General features: G+C 34.3%; 1 protein-coding gene across 1 annotated transcript; it reads left to right on the forward strand.

Annotated features, from left to right (window-relative positions):
• The first annotated feature begins 7990 nt into the window (after nucleotides 1-7990).
• Nucleotides 7991-9309, forward strand: LOC149386940 (large ribosomal subunit protein eL24-like). Its single transcript, XM_089623698.1, has 5 exons — nucleotides 7991-8126; nucleotides 8197-8272; nucleotides 8353-8454; nucleotides 8629-8777; nucleotides 8996-9309. Exons 1-5 carry the CDS (start codon nucleotides 8116-8118, stop codon nucleotides 9141-9143), a joined length of 486 nt encoding a protein of 161 aa, XP_089479824.1. The 5' UTR covers nucleotides 7991-8115; the 3' UTR covers nucleotides 9144-9309.
• Nucleotides 9310-13571: the final 4262 nt, after the last annotated feature.

A 13571-nucleotide genomic window follows, 5' to 3' on the forward strand; every position in this document is an offset into this window, starting at 1 on the left:
TTGGAATCATAAAATAACGAAATATTGGAGGGAAAAAAAGATTCCTTCTAATTAGTGCCTGTGTATATATGTATATGTTTATGTATATGTGTTTGTTTCTTTTTTTTTTTTTTTTTTGTTAGTATTACAGATCTGTATCTTTTTTTAATCAGAACTACAGATCAGATCTATTTTTTTAATCAGAACTACAGATCAGATCTGTATATGCATGTGTTTGTGTGTTGTATATTGTGTGAGTGTATATATATATATATATATATATATATATATATATGTGTGTGTGTGTGTGTGTATGTGTGTGTATGTATAGAGAGAGAAGTTCTAAATAAAACAAATACAAATGCTATTGCTAAATAGTATAAAGGGTATTTTGATCATTTCTTTCATCTAATGAGTCACATGACAAAAGCGTATACATCTAATCAACGAATTGGGCTCAAATACACTGATAAAACAAATACTAAATGATATTATTACTAAATAATATACAAGGGTATTTTGATAATTTCATTCATCTAATGAGTCACGTGACAAAAACGTACATAGTTAATCAACTGATTTGGCTCAAATACACTGATGAAGTGTCATGATACAAATCATGATATTAAGGGAAAAAAATGAGATTTTATATCACGAGGAGCATTTTATTACATGTGCTATAATTCAAGGGGAAAAATATCATTAATTCCTATATTATTTATATATCAATATTAATTATTAAAGGACAGTTAGTTCATTAACTATAATTAACTATTTTAATCTTTATAAAATTTATCTATTTCATATTGGTAATTAAAAAAAAGGCAATGTAGCAACGTAACCAATTTGAAACATGGTTTTTAAGATCTAGTCAACGGTCGGTAAATTTTGTGATCTAGTCATATACTATTGTGTAGTTTAAATTAGTGAAACAAAACACTAACCAACGTTTGAGTAAGCCTAATTACAAAGTCAACTTATTTAATTAAGAAATTCATATTTTACGCTAGAGATTGAAATTTGAAATATTTAAAAGGCAATTCATTATTGAATATAATGTAGGAAATAAAATAAAAATTGATTAAAATACATAATCAAATTCAGTCACATGCATCGTGTAATGAAACGTTTGATTAATTCACGAATTCTTAAAAAAAAAATATGGCAGATAGTTTTTTATATTTATAAATCATTTATAAATTTTTGTTAATTATCGCTAATTGATATTGATTTTGTATGATTTCAAATTTTTACTTGTAAGACTTAAGTACATTTTCATTAATTCTTGTTAATAGGTGCTTGTTTTGTATAGCTTCATATTTTTTTACTTGTGAATCATCAATAAATTTTCGTTAATTTTTTTTTTATATAAATTATTCATTTTTCAAATTTCAGGGTTGTAACAATTCTAATTTTTTCGATGCTTACTATAAACGTTTTTCATACGTTAAAAAATAAGACTTATAGTGAAATTTCATTTTCTAGACCCAAAAGTAATTAAAATATCTCAATTAAATCCACTACTTAAAAATATTCAAAATTGAACTTTTGTATCATTTTTTTACGAAAATACCCTCAATTCAAATATACACACTCTCTCATCTCTTTCACTCTCACTCTCTCACTTTCTCTCTTGCTCTCCCAAATCTCATTTACGTCGCCCACCACACCAATCCGACACAAATCCGACCTCCACCACCTCAAATCTGACGCTCACCACACCAAATCCAACCGAAACCACCACAAATCCGACCTCCACCACACCACTTCAAGGTCTCAAGCTCTTAAAGTGCCATAACCCAAAATGACAAAAAAAGTTAGTTTTTTATGTTTTTTTTTTCATGGTTTGATTAGTGTAGGAATGATATGATACACGATTTTAGTGGTTATTAGTTATTTTAGATTGATTTGAATGGAACTTAGAGGTAAAAATAGTTTTTTTTTTTTTTTTTTTTGGAAAAACTGGAAATTTCCGATGAATATCATCGGATTCGGTCGGAAAAGGTCGGAGAGGTCGGAAAGGGTCAGATTTGGTCGGAAAGGGTCGGAATAGGTCGGAATGGGTCAGAGTAGGTCCGAATGGGCCGGAAACTGTCGGATTTTCTGCTTGAATTTCATCGGAATTTGTACATGAATTTCATCCGAAACGGTCGGATTTCATCGGAAATAACGTCAAATTCCGGAAAGTTTAACCTACATCTACCAACTTTATTTATTCTACACAAACTATATCACTAAAGCTAAAAAGATTAATGAAGAAGTATACTTACCCATTTTGAAGGAATTCAACCAATTGGATACGCGAAATGATGAGAAAATGAGAGAGAATGAAAGATTTTCAATAAGTAGTGAATGAACTTTTTGTTATTAGTAGTGTTATATGGTCTTGCAAGGGTATTTTCGTCCAAAATTGGTACAAAAGTTTAATTTGTGATATTTTTTAAGTAGTGGGTCTAATTGAGATATTTTCATTACTTTTAGGTCTAGAAAATGAAATTTCCCTTTATGCAGAGGTGAAAATCGCCAATGTGTTCCTTGTGTCATAAGTTTAAAATTTAGCAAAGAAGATTGTGATGGTTAACACGAAAGAATGTGTGTAAGATTGTTTTAACAACAAAGCATGTGATAAATTCCTTGATCGGCCAAGCTTTTATTGAAGCATTTGTAGGCTTACAAAGTTTTTGGCTATTCACGAAAAATTTACAAAACGTTGGCTAAAACACAAACGCTTATGTTTACGTGGGTTAAATCGCTAAATTTTTGTAAAAAAAAAGAGTAGAATAAATGAGGTATTTGACACATCAAGTTTGAAAAGAAGGCATTGGAGGTAATTTCCACTCCAGTGAAGTCGTGGAGCCGGATTTTTTTTTTTAAAAGAAAATGTATTTTTACTCGCATGGCCCGAAATGTAAAGCAACTACTCTTGCCCTCGTGGAATCTCTGCGGGTTCGAAAGGGCTGTAATGTTGTGAGTTCACTACCCTTACGACATGATGAGAATCATTAGCTGAAATCCCAACAGATTCTTTATCTAAACATGTATTTGTATGTCTAAGTGGCAAGCTTAAGAAGACATGTCGTGCATTACTAAGAGTAGACTTGTGACACTCAAGGCAATAGAAAGACATATAGGGTCATTTCGGAAAATGTGACAAGATTAGCCGGTACTTGTATGGTAAAGGGAGTTTTCGGTCATTTCAAACGAGTTTGTCTTTCTTTCCCTAAGAACGAACGAACAAAGCAGAAGACTGTGAGACCAAGTGAATTGAATTTTCTCTGGTTCTGTTAAAAAATCTTACTTGCCCAAGGTAATCATGTCGTTCTGATTCTCGCATCCATATTCTCATTGATTATTTATTTTTTATTTTTTATTTTCAGGATTTTTTTATTTTCCTAAACTCAGTCTTTGAAAAGGTTACGATATTTTGAGTTTTGGATTTAGATTTTTTTTTTTTAATGTTTATTTGTGACGGCGAGGATGAATATTTTGATTGCATTACATGCTAGGAGCTTGATTTCTTGTTTTCGAAAGGAATGCTTATTTTATTTTATTTTTTTTCTTTTTTGAGTAGACAAACTAAGAGAATAATTATTTAATGTAATGATTCTACATATATCGCAAATCGCGTTATCTATGTTAATTTATGCAAAGCAAAAGCCGGAAGTGAACTACAAAATTACAAATGGGTAAAAGTTTCCAAACAAGTGGAAACAGATTAGCTATATATTAACTTTAATATATGTACAAAATCCTTTACAAAAAATAAAGTCATCGTCGATTCATGAAATTCTGGGAGATTGATCATATTCTCGGATATCTGGTTAAGAAAACCAGGAGAATAATTAATCGCTAGGTTTTTTAATGTTGTAAAGGGCTTCTTTATATTATCATGCAATATGCATTATCGTCATAATTTTATTTTTCATAAATGATCCATCTACATCCATCAATACGCAAATTAATAAGAAGAGGAAAAAAAACATGTACGTAATAAGCTCAATGTATTATATTGCTTCTAATTGTCTCAAAGACACCTTGTACATATACGTGACATGATAATAACATTAATAACACATATTGTCCCAAAACACAAAATATGTCATAATCACCAAAAGCATTCTTATAAACATATTATTAGCTACCCAAGCTTGCTTGGGCCAAGTGGTAACACCACTCTCCTCCCAAGGGGAGGACGCGGGATCGAATCCCGACGGGCGCAATGCCCACATTTAATTATTTCCGAGGTGTGTTTGTGTGGTTCTAGAAATAGATATTTATATTTGTCCAACCTCATATTTGTAAATATCTGATCTTATTTAATTGGCTACTTATAAAGCCCTCCCTAAAAAAAACATTATTAGCTAAATAGGTCATAATTATCACCATTTATCTAAGCAATGGAAACCAACGGTCATGGAAAGAGGATTGGTAAGAGATCATGAAGAAGAGAAAGATGAGCAAAATCCCGACCCCCCACGGCGAGCCCCGGCGCAGTGGAGGGATTCTTTCTCCGGCGAAGGGACGAGGAAAGAGAGGACTCCATTGCCGGAGAGGCAGTGTAAAACGAGGAGTAGAATCACGGGGACGATCATGAATAACATGCATGTATATGTATGTTTCTCCTCTAAGAAACCGTTTTGTTGGGTCTAGACATGGTCAGGCCAATAATATAGTGTCTTTTTGTTCAGGCTTCAAATCGTATGCTCGGCCAGTGGATGATCTGCCGTCAGCCCGATTCACATGGACAATTGACAACTTCTCAAGGCTTAATACCAAGAAGCTATATTATGATTTAATTTATTAATAATGCGTTTTTACGTTCCCACGAACAATAAAAACAGCCACACAAATACACAATAGCCGTTGGAGCCCACTCGGAACATTTTCCCATCAATTCTTACCTTCCAAAGTAATCTATATCATCGACAACCCAAATGACCTTTTTGCCCCCTTTGTTTATTTAATTATGGATAGTTACAAAAAAATACCCCGTGAATTCACGGGTCGGTAACGAACTACTCCGTTGAACTCGAAAAAATTGCAAAAATTCACTTGAACTATCGTTCTGTTAAAGTATTGCCCCTTCCATCAAAAATATTTCGTTAAAACTTATATTTTGAGTATATGACTCTCACATGATTATTATTTGAAGGGAAAATTAATAATATTGTTTAAATAATTAAATAAACCATTAATTTATGAAATTGAAACATGTAATTTTTTTCGAAAATGCATGACTGTTTTTTGTGATGAATTTTTCGAGTTCAGTTCATTATTGTGATTTTTTCGAGTTGAGAGGGTAATTCATTAACGACCTCTAAATTAAAGAGGTATTCTTGTAATTTATCTTTTAATTATTTATTGTTTTGTGTCTTTCCAGTATAATTTAAGATTGTATTACTAGGAAATATCATCAAGCCATTTTTTTATTTTAAGAAAAAAAAGTGGTAGCGAGGCAATTAGATCGGCCTATTTGTTTTTATATTTTCACTAAAACAAACAAATGGATCAGAAGCCCAAAATAAAAAGCCCAAAATCGAGGCCTTATATCTCTGAATGTTAGTTAGGGTTTAACAGAGACAAGGAATATCAAAAAAAAAAAGTTGCCGCAGAGACCAGAGCGAAAAAAAAAGTGGTACTACTATCCTTGATCTCGAAGACCAAAAAAAATAAAAAAAGCCCAAAATCATGGCCCGTAAATCGAACTTATATTTGAATTTAGGGTTCCACAAAGACAAAGGAATATCAAACAAGTTGCCGCATAGACCAGAGCAAAATCAGCCAGCATGGTTCTCAAGTAAGTTCATTCGTTCCGATTATCGGGTTAGGTGTCTAGATTTCATTTGATTTAGGGTTTTATTGCGTTGATTTGAGCTTCGAAAAGTAAATGAATATTTTGAATCTGAATTTAGGTTTTTCAGAATCTATGTCGATACGAGTGATTTGAGGGGCTATCAGAATATTTATGTAGAGATTCATGACCATATAGTTGCATGCGAACGATGTGGGACAATTTTCTTTCATGTTGACAACTTGCAAACTCTTGCCTATTCAAGGTAAAGACTCTAAATGGAAAACTTCCTCATGATAGCTTTACAATAATGTTACTCTATCAAGGTACAATTTTTTTTTTTTTTTTAAATTTTGAGTAATTTTACCTTAACTTGTCCATTTACTTGACAACTGCATTCAATTGCATGAATTAGCTACATAGCCTAAAGCTCAAATGTTTTTTAGAAAAAAGTCGTCTTAGTGTAGAACTTCTTTTTAAACGTAGATGTAATGAACAAACAAACGATTTTGAATTATAGGAACAATGTTGTCTCCGGCAAAAAATGTTGGTCTCCGGAAGAGCTCGTGAGTTGGTCCAAGGACTACCTTGAAGCTTATAGGAAGGCTAACTTGAAGCCCACCCTACCGAGCAACGGTAGTTCGATCTCCGCGTGGCCGCCTCCGAGTCTCGGAATTCGGCGATCTTCGTCGATGCGGCATTGGATACGAGAGCTCTCCGCTTCGATACCAGCTGCATCATTCGGGACCACGACGACATGGTGATTTCCGCAGCTATTTAGGCAAACCATGCAGGCTCTTCTCATTCTATTGTGGAAGCCACCACCATCTTCCGGGGTATGATGATAGCCGAGAATATCGGGCTTCACCATGTCGTACTTCAATCCGATTATCTCGAGGTTGTTCGTGCTTTTGCGTGCTCGTCTACCCGCCTACGGAACTCGGTATCGTCATCCATGATATTAAGGTAAAAGCTAAAATTTTCTCGGTCTTTGATGTTCTTTTTATCCCGCGCTCTTGTAATGAAGTGGCTCATAATATGGCTCGTTTTCCTCTTAATGTAAGTTCCGATGTGCATTGGATGAGTATTGTCCCACATTGTGCTATGTGGAATGTCTTTTGTGATCAATTAACCTTGTTGTAACCATGGTATTCTTCCGCCATCTAAGTAAGGGTTTAATGTTATTTGCCGTGGTACTATCCACGTTTTATATAAAAAAAAGTATGGGTTTAATAAAGGCATTTTTACTAAAAACTCGGGGACACAAGATGGAAGAAGAAAAAAAAACATTAATTTTGAAGGTTCAATATATGAAAAAACGACAAACGTTTCATCTTGGATAGTCAGAAACGACAATAAACAATAAACCGTGTATATAATGGACTAGAAGCCCATAAAAAAAAGCCCGATATCGAGGCCTACAAGCCCTAAAGCCAACTTATGCTTTGAATTGTGTTATGGTTTCACAAGGAGCATAAAACCCGTAGAGCGGCGTGACCGCGTAATCCTCAGCCATGGTTCTTAAGTACGTTCCCACGAACAATAAAAACAACTACACAAATACACAATAGTCGTTGGAGCCCACTCGGAACATTTTCCCATCAACTCTTACGCGCCAAAGTAATCTATATCATCAACAACCCAAATGACCTTTTTGCCCCCTTTGTTTATTTAATTATGGATAATTATAAAAATACCCCTTGAATTCAGGGGTTGGTAACGAACTGCCCCGTCGAACTCGAAAAAATTGTAAAAAATCACTTGAACTCCCGTTCTGCTAAAGTATTGCCCCTTCCATCAAAAATATTTCGTTAAAACTTATATTTTGAGGATATGACTCTCGCATGATTATTATTTAAAGGGAAAATTAATAATATTGTTTAAATAATTAAATAAACCGTTAATTTATGAAATTGAAACATGTAATTTTTTCAAATATGCATGACTGTTTTTTGTGATGAATTTTTTCGAGTTCAGGTAATTTTTTGTGATTTTTTCGAGTTAAGTAACCAATTCGTTACCGACCTCTGAATTTAAGGGGTATTCTTGTAATTTGTCTTTTAATTATCTAATGTTTTGCGTTTTTTCAGTATAATTTAAGATTGTATTACTCGGAAATTTTACTACTTGATCTCGAAGCCCAAAAAAAGCCCAAGAGGCCCGTAAATCGAACTTAAATGTTAGGGTTTCACAAAGTCTAATCAATATCAAATAAGTTGCCGCTCGAAGCCCAAAAAAAAGCCCAAGAGGCCCGTAAATCGAACTTAAATGTTAGGGTTTCACAAAGTCTAATCAATATCAAATAAGTTGCCGCAGTCCAGAGCGAAATCCTCAGCTCAGCCAGGATGGTTCTCAAGTAAGTTGCGTTCTTTTTTTTTCCTTATTAAATGTTTTTCACGATCTTATGAAATCGCCGCGATTTTCAGGACGGAGCTATGCCGTTTCAGCGGAGCCAAGATCTATCCCGGGAGAGGAATCCGCTTTATTCGTTCTGATTCTCAGGTTAGATTTGATTTGATTTTAGGTTTTATTCCGTCGATTTGAGCTTAGGTGTTGATTCGATATTTTGGGTCTGTGTTTAGGTCTTCCTGTTCGTGAACTCGAAATGCAAGAGGTATTTCCACAATCGATTGAAGCCGTCCAAGCTTACGTGGACTGCCATGTACCGCAAGCAACACAAGAAGGTAAATCACTTGTAATGCTTTTTTTCCATTCCTTGTATTAAATTATAAGTATTTCATAAGTTTTTTGCATAATGATTCGCATCAATTGTTTGGTTGCTTTTATTTTGATGTATCTGTTTATCTCAATCAATCTAGTAGTAAATGTAGTTGAAATTGCGTGTTTGATGTAAATAGGACATTGCTGCGGAGTCTGTGAGGAAGAAGCGTCGCTCGACGAAGAAGCCGTACTCAAGATCCATTGTTGGTGTCACTCTCGAAGTCATTCAGAAGAGAAGAGCCGAGAAACCAGAAGTCCGTGACGCAGCTCGCGAGGCTGCTCTCAGGTATCACCTTTATACGATAAACCCGAATTTGCTCAATCCCAGAAATACCTGTTTACCGCGAGACCGTATTCTGTTAAAAAATGTTTTAGCTAGTCCTGTGTGCGTATAAAAAATGTTAACATGATCATAAATTTTTGTTTCGCTTATTTTTTAGTGCCTTTATAGCATTTCTAGTCTCGGCTGACTGTTCTTTTTGGGTGGTTTAAATAATTTTGAAGGGAAATCAAGGAGAGGAACAAGAAGAGCAAGGATGAGAAGAAGGCAAAGAAAGCAGAGATGACGAAATCGCAGAAGAGTCAGACAAAGGGCAATCTTCCCAAGGGCGCTAAAGGTCCCAAGCTCGGAGGCGGTGGCGGAAAGCGGTAATTTTGGATCTGACCTCGTACCAGTTTTATATATCAACAATTTTCATGTGGTTTTTATTCTTAGAGTTACGTACTGAATGGATTCATTGGCCATGAAGCCAAACTCTTTTCTTTTTCTTTGGATAATACTTTTCTCATGCTGAGTTTAGAATTTTTGTTTTTTGTTACCTGAGCAATGGATGTTAAAAAATGGTTTCAAATGCTTTTACTGAATGGACATAAACATGATATATCTGAAATGCTTTCGCAGAATGGACATAAACCTAAATGCTCAAGACTTAACATAGATTTTAATTAATTTACATCTTATTATTTGAGAATAAAGTAAACGGATAAAATAGATAAAACAACAGAGGTCAAAATAATTTACATCTTGTTATTTGATTGAGGGACTATCAGAATCTTTATGTAGATCTTTATGACCAGAGAGTTGTATCCGAACGATGTGGGACGATTTGCTTTCATGTGGACAACTTGCAAACTCTCACCTAATCAACTTGCAAACGCTCAAACCACCTCTCTTGTCTCCCATGGTTTCTTTCTCTTCCTCTTTCTCTTCTTTCTCGCCCTCCTAAATCACAACCACTTCTTCATTCTTCTTCTTCGATTTCCGAGCTCCCAATCGCTTCTCCGCGGCGGCGATGGAGACTCTTGCCACGGTGGCCCTTGTTTCAACGTAATTTTCCGGTGACAGAGGGAACTGAAGCCGATCGCCTCTCTCGTGTTCTATTTCCGTTCGAAGCCCTAGAAACTCGGCCTCAGCGAAGGTTGGGCATCACTGAAACCCATAAAAGCTCGGTGGCGATAGGAACCACGCGAAGGCGTTGACGCTTTGACCATCATACAGATATCATCGAAGACATCGATGTGAAATTGAAGGATCGATTCGATGATTCCTGCTTTGAAGCCTGAGAAGTGAGAACAGAGAATTTTTTAGTAATTAGGGTTCGCTTTTCCCTTTTTTCTTCTTCTTTGTTTTAGGGGAAAATAAATTGGGAGCAGAGAAAAAACTGGGATAATTCACAAGAGGGATAAAACGGATGAGCTGACGTGGCATTGTGGAGATGATATTTCATCTTGAGTTGGGGTGTGGTGGGTCCCATCTGTACTTTGAAATTTTTATTTTCACTCTTTCGAAAACTTTTTAACAAATTTTACATTTATGTTAAAAAAATATGTCTTGAACGTGTCAAAATTGTTACCTTGTTCACCCATACGTAGAGATATCAATGACAATATTAAAAGAGTTAATAACGATAAAAATATTCAAAACTTTATATGAAATATATTTAATTATTTTTTTCGACGAAAAAAATGCTTAATATTAGTTTTTAGTTTCATTGATGGTTATGTTTAATGGAAATCCACGTGTCAACTCATGTAATAAGTAATTTTTAAATAAATTTGTATTAAGTTAAACAATTATCAAAATCTATTTTAATGAGAAAAAGAGAAAACAAAAAAAATACACAAACACACATATGTATACACACGCGAACAAACGCACATACAGGGGCGAAACTAGGAAACCGGATTCGCTTACATTAGAATCTGCGACGGAGTTGATTCGTATCTTTCGTTATGTGACCTTCTTGCGAAGCTTTCGATGGTCTGTGAATCAGCCAAAGTGAGTTAAAAGAGTGAACCAGTAAAGTAGACTATCATGTTGTTCGACGATAAATCGATTCAGTGTTTAGATCATAAACACCGTTTTATTTTTTATTGTTCATGTTTAGATGGTTTGTGCAATATTTGCTGCGTTAGATGGTTTCTTTTTGAGGATTTTTTCTAGTTCCAGAAAATTATTCCATTGAGAGCTATAACTTCAGTCTGATTTGAAATGAAATGCAAGCTGGTGTGATCATAAACGACAATCAACATTACAATATAATATGAAAAAAAAAATGACATTAATTGCCCTGATAAGCTTTTATGCAATTTTTTTCATCTTTTTCTCATAAGAATACCTCACATTTAACACACAATAAGGGCATTGATTAATGAGATTTGTAAAGAAATAGAAATTTTAGATGGTGTAGATTGGCTAGGAATATCTATACAATTATTAGTATAGTATGGAAAGTTTTGAAAATCTATAATTTCAATATTAAATAAAATACAAGATGTATAATCGAAAGGTTGATTTATAATTTGTTCTATTTGATACAATATTAAAATAATATAATAAAATAATTTTATCATCAAAATAATATTAAAAAAGTTTGGCAAAAAAATAGAGATCTCTATTAAAAATTTTGGGACACAAAAAAAAGGTGGAAGTGGAAAAAACGTTGAGAAATTACATCAACTACCATCATTTGATAAGTTCTTTTTTAATTTTCCACAAAAAAAAAAAAAAAACAAAACAAAATTTGAACAAAAATATCAATAAGTCACTAGTACAAATACAATTTTATCCTCGACATAATATCGACAATTGACATCTATTGTTGACATATTTAAGTTTTGAATTCTCTGTTTGTTGACATATATGTCAACACAGTCAACATCTATTGTTGACATATATGTCAACAATTGACATAAATTTTTGTAATTGGGGAAATTGTCACATCTAGTAGTTGTTTCAATGATTTGGACCGAAATGTTGACAAATATAATTTTGGCCACTTTTAGTAGTGGTTTCAGGAGAGAATATTTTGATACCCGGTTTTCCCTTTAAATATTTAATTTTTTGCATTCAAGCCCCAAAATAAATCCTGCTAAAAAACACATTCTCGTACGTCCTTGGAAATTGTGCACATCTCTCTCTCTCTCTCTCTCTCTCTCTCTCTCCTCCATGTTTTCTCTGCGTGCACAACTCTCTCTCTCTTCTCCATTTTCTCTGTTTAAAGATAAGCTCAGCCTTCGGCCACGTCGTGGTCGTCAAAAAGTGAGCTTATTTCCGTCATCTTCGTCGGCGTTTTGTCTTCTCTCTTTTTTATGGGTTTTCCTTCGTCGTCGTCGGTGGAATCGGGTTAATGAGTTTCTTGGTTTCGGAGAGTATTTTCATCCTCGTCATCATCATCCATCTCAAAAGATATCATCTTTTTCGTCGTTCATCACTTTTTTCGTGTTCTTGTTGAATGGGGTGTAGGTCTTTGACATTCTGGGTGTGTTGGTGCCAATACCCGCCGTGTCTTTGTTGTTTGTAGGTCTTTGACATTCTAGGTTCGTCACTATATTTATTTCTACAATTCCTATATTAATGTCTACAATTTTTATATGTATGTGTAAAATTTCGATATGTATGTCTACAATCACCACAATTGTAGACGGTTAATGTCTACAATCATCACAATTGTAGATAATTAATGTCTACAATCACCATAATTATAGACATCAATGAACAAAATTATGAGACTGTTTTAGGCATTCAATTCATACACAACCATACACAAATATAAAACATAGTCTCAATATACATATTAAACAGTTTCAAGTATTCAAGTTATACAAAAAGTCATACACAAATATAAATATTAAGCAGTTTCAGGGATTCAAATATAAATATTATAAGTTTAAGAATTCAAATATAAATATTAGAAGATATTAGAAGTCATCTAAACCAATGATGTTGGGAATTCGTCGTCAGAGTCTTATTTGGTGGCAAGTTTCACTGCCCCGTGATGATAGAAATCTATTGTCAGCTTCTGCCTATATACTTGCATCTGCGCAGGATTTAACGCAGCCAAGTCCAAGCCATGTGTCACGAACTCAACAGTCTTGATCATGAACATTCCACAATCACCGCTGCAAATATATATGTTAGAATAGTAGACATCACACGTCTACAGTTGTGCTAATTGTCGACAATTATAACAATTGTAGACATTGTAATACTGAAGAACTAAAGGAGAGGATTACATGTTCGTTTGTTGTGGCATAGGATCATGGACCTCAATGCTGAATGGCGCCGAGCTTCTGTCTTCGATTCCCAACCTGTCAAAAGCATTGATCGATCCGAGAACAATCAGGATTATTTCTGCTAGCTTGGTCACGTGTTCCGTGACGGTAGAACGGCTCCTTTTGACCTTCGAGTACGAGTCGTACGCCATGGATTCTGAGAGGAGATGAATCAAGCTCGATCTTCATGAATTTCACGGATGAGCTCTGATACCATGTTACGATCGGACGATCAGAGAAGACGAAGGTAACAAAAGGAAAAGAGAGAGTGACAGAGAAAGATGAATCTGAGAATTCAAATTGAATTCTCTGTGTGTATTCTCATTAAAGACTTGATCGAATACAAATGCATTTTTACAATAGAACAATAATAACTAACTTTAACTAACTGCATTTAATAAACCAAACGACAACGTTTAAGTATTAACAACGAAAAGACTTATTAGATCAAAACCAAGTCGTTTGACTTGGGTAAACGACTGAACCCGAGTATTCACTGAAGATGATCTTCAACCTCAATAACAAT

Source organism: Urtica dioica, chromosome 8 (genome assembly GCF_054948205.1).
Source record: "Urtica dioica subsp. dioica isolate 48M chromosome 8, U.dioica_male_clone48M_v1_H2, whole genome shotgun sequence".
In the NCBI taxonomy this organism is placed as follows: domain Eukaryota; kingdom Viridiplantae; phylum Streptophyta; class Magnoliopsida; order Rosales; family Urticaceae; genus Urtica; species Urtica dioica.

Excerpts from the sequence above, each read along its gene's own strand:
- LOC149386940 (XM_089623698.1), top strand. Across the intron at positions 8,455-8,628 it reads ACCGCAAGCAACACAAGAAG|GACATTGCTGCGGAGTCTGT; the intron begins GTAAATCACTTG and ends TGATGTAAATAG. Across the intron at positions 8,778-8,995 it reads GCTCGCGAGGCTGCTCTCAG|GGAAATCAAGGAGAGGAACA; the intron begins GTATCACCTTTA and ends ATAATTTTGAAG.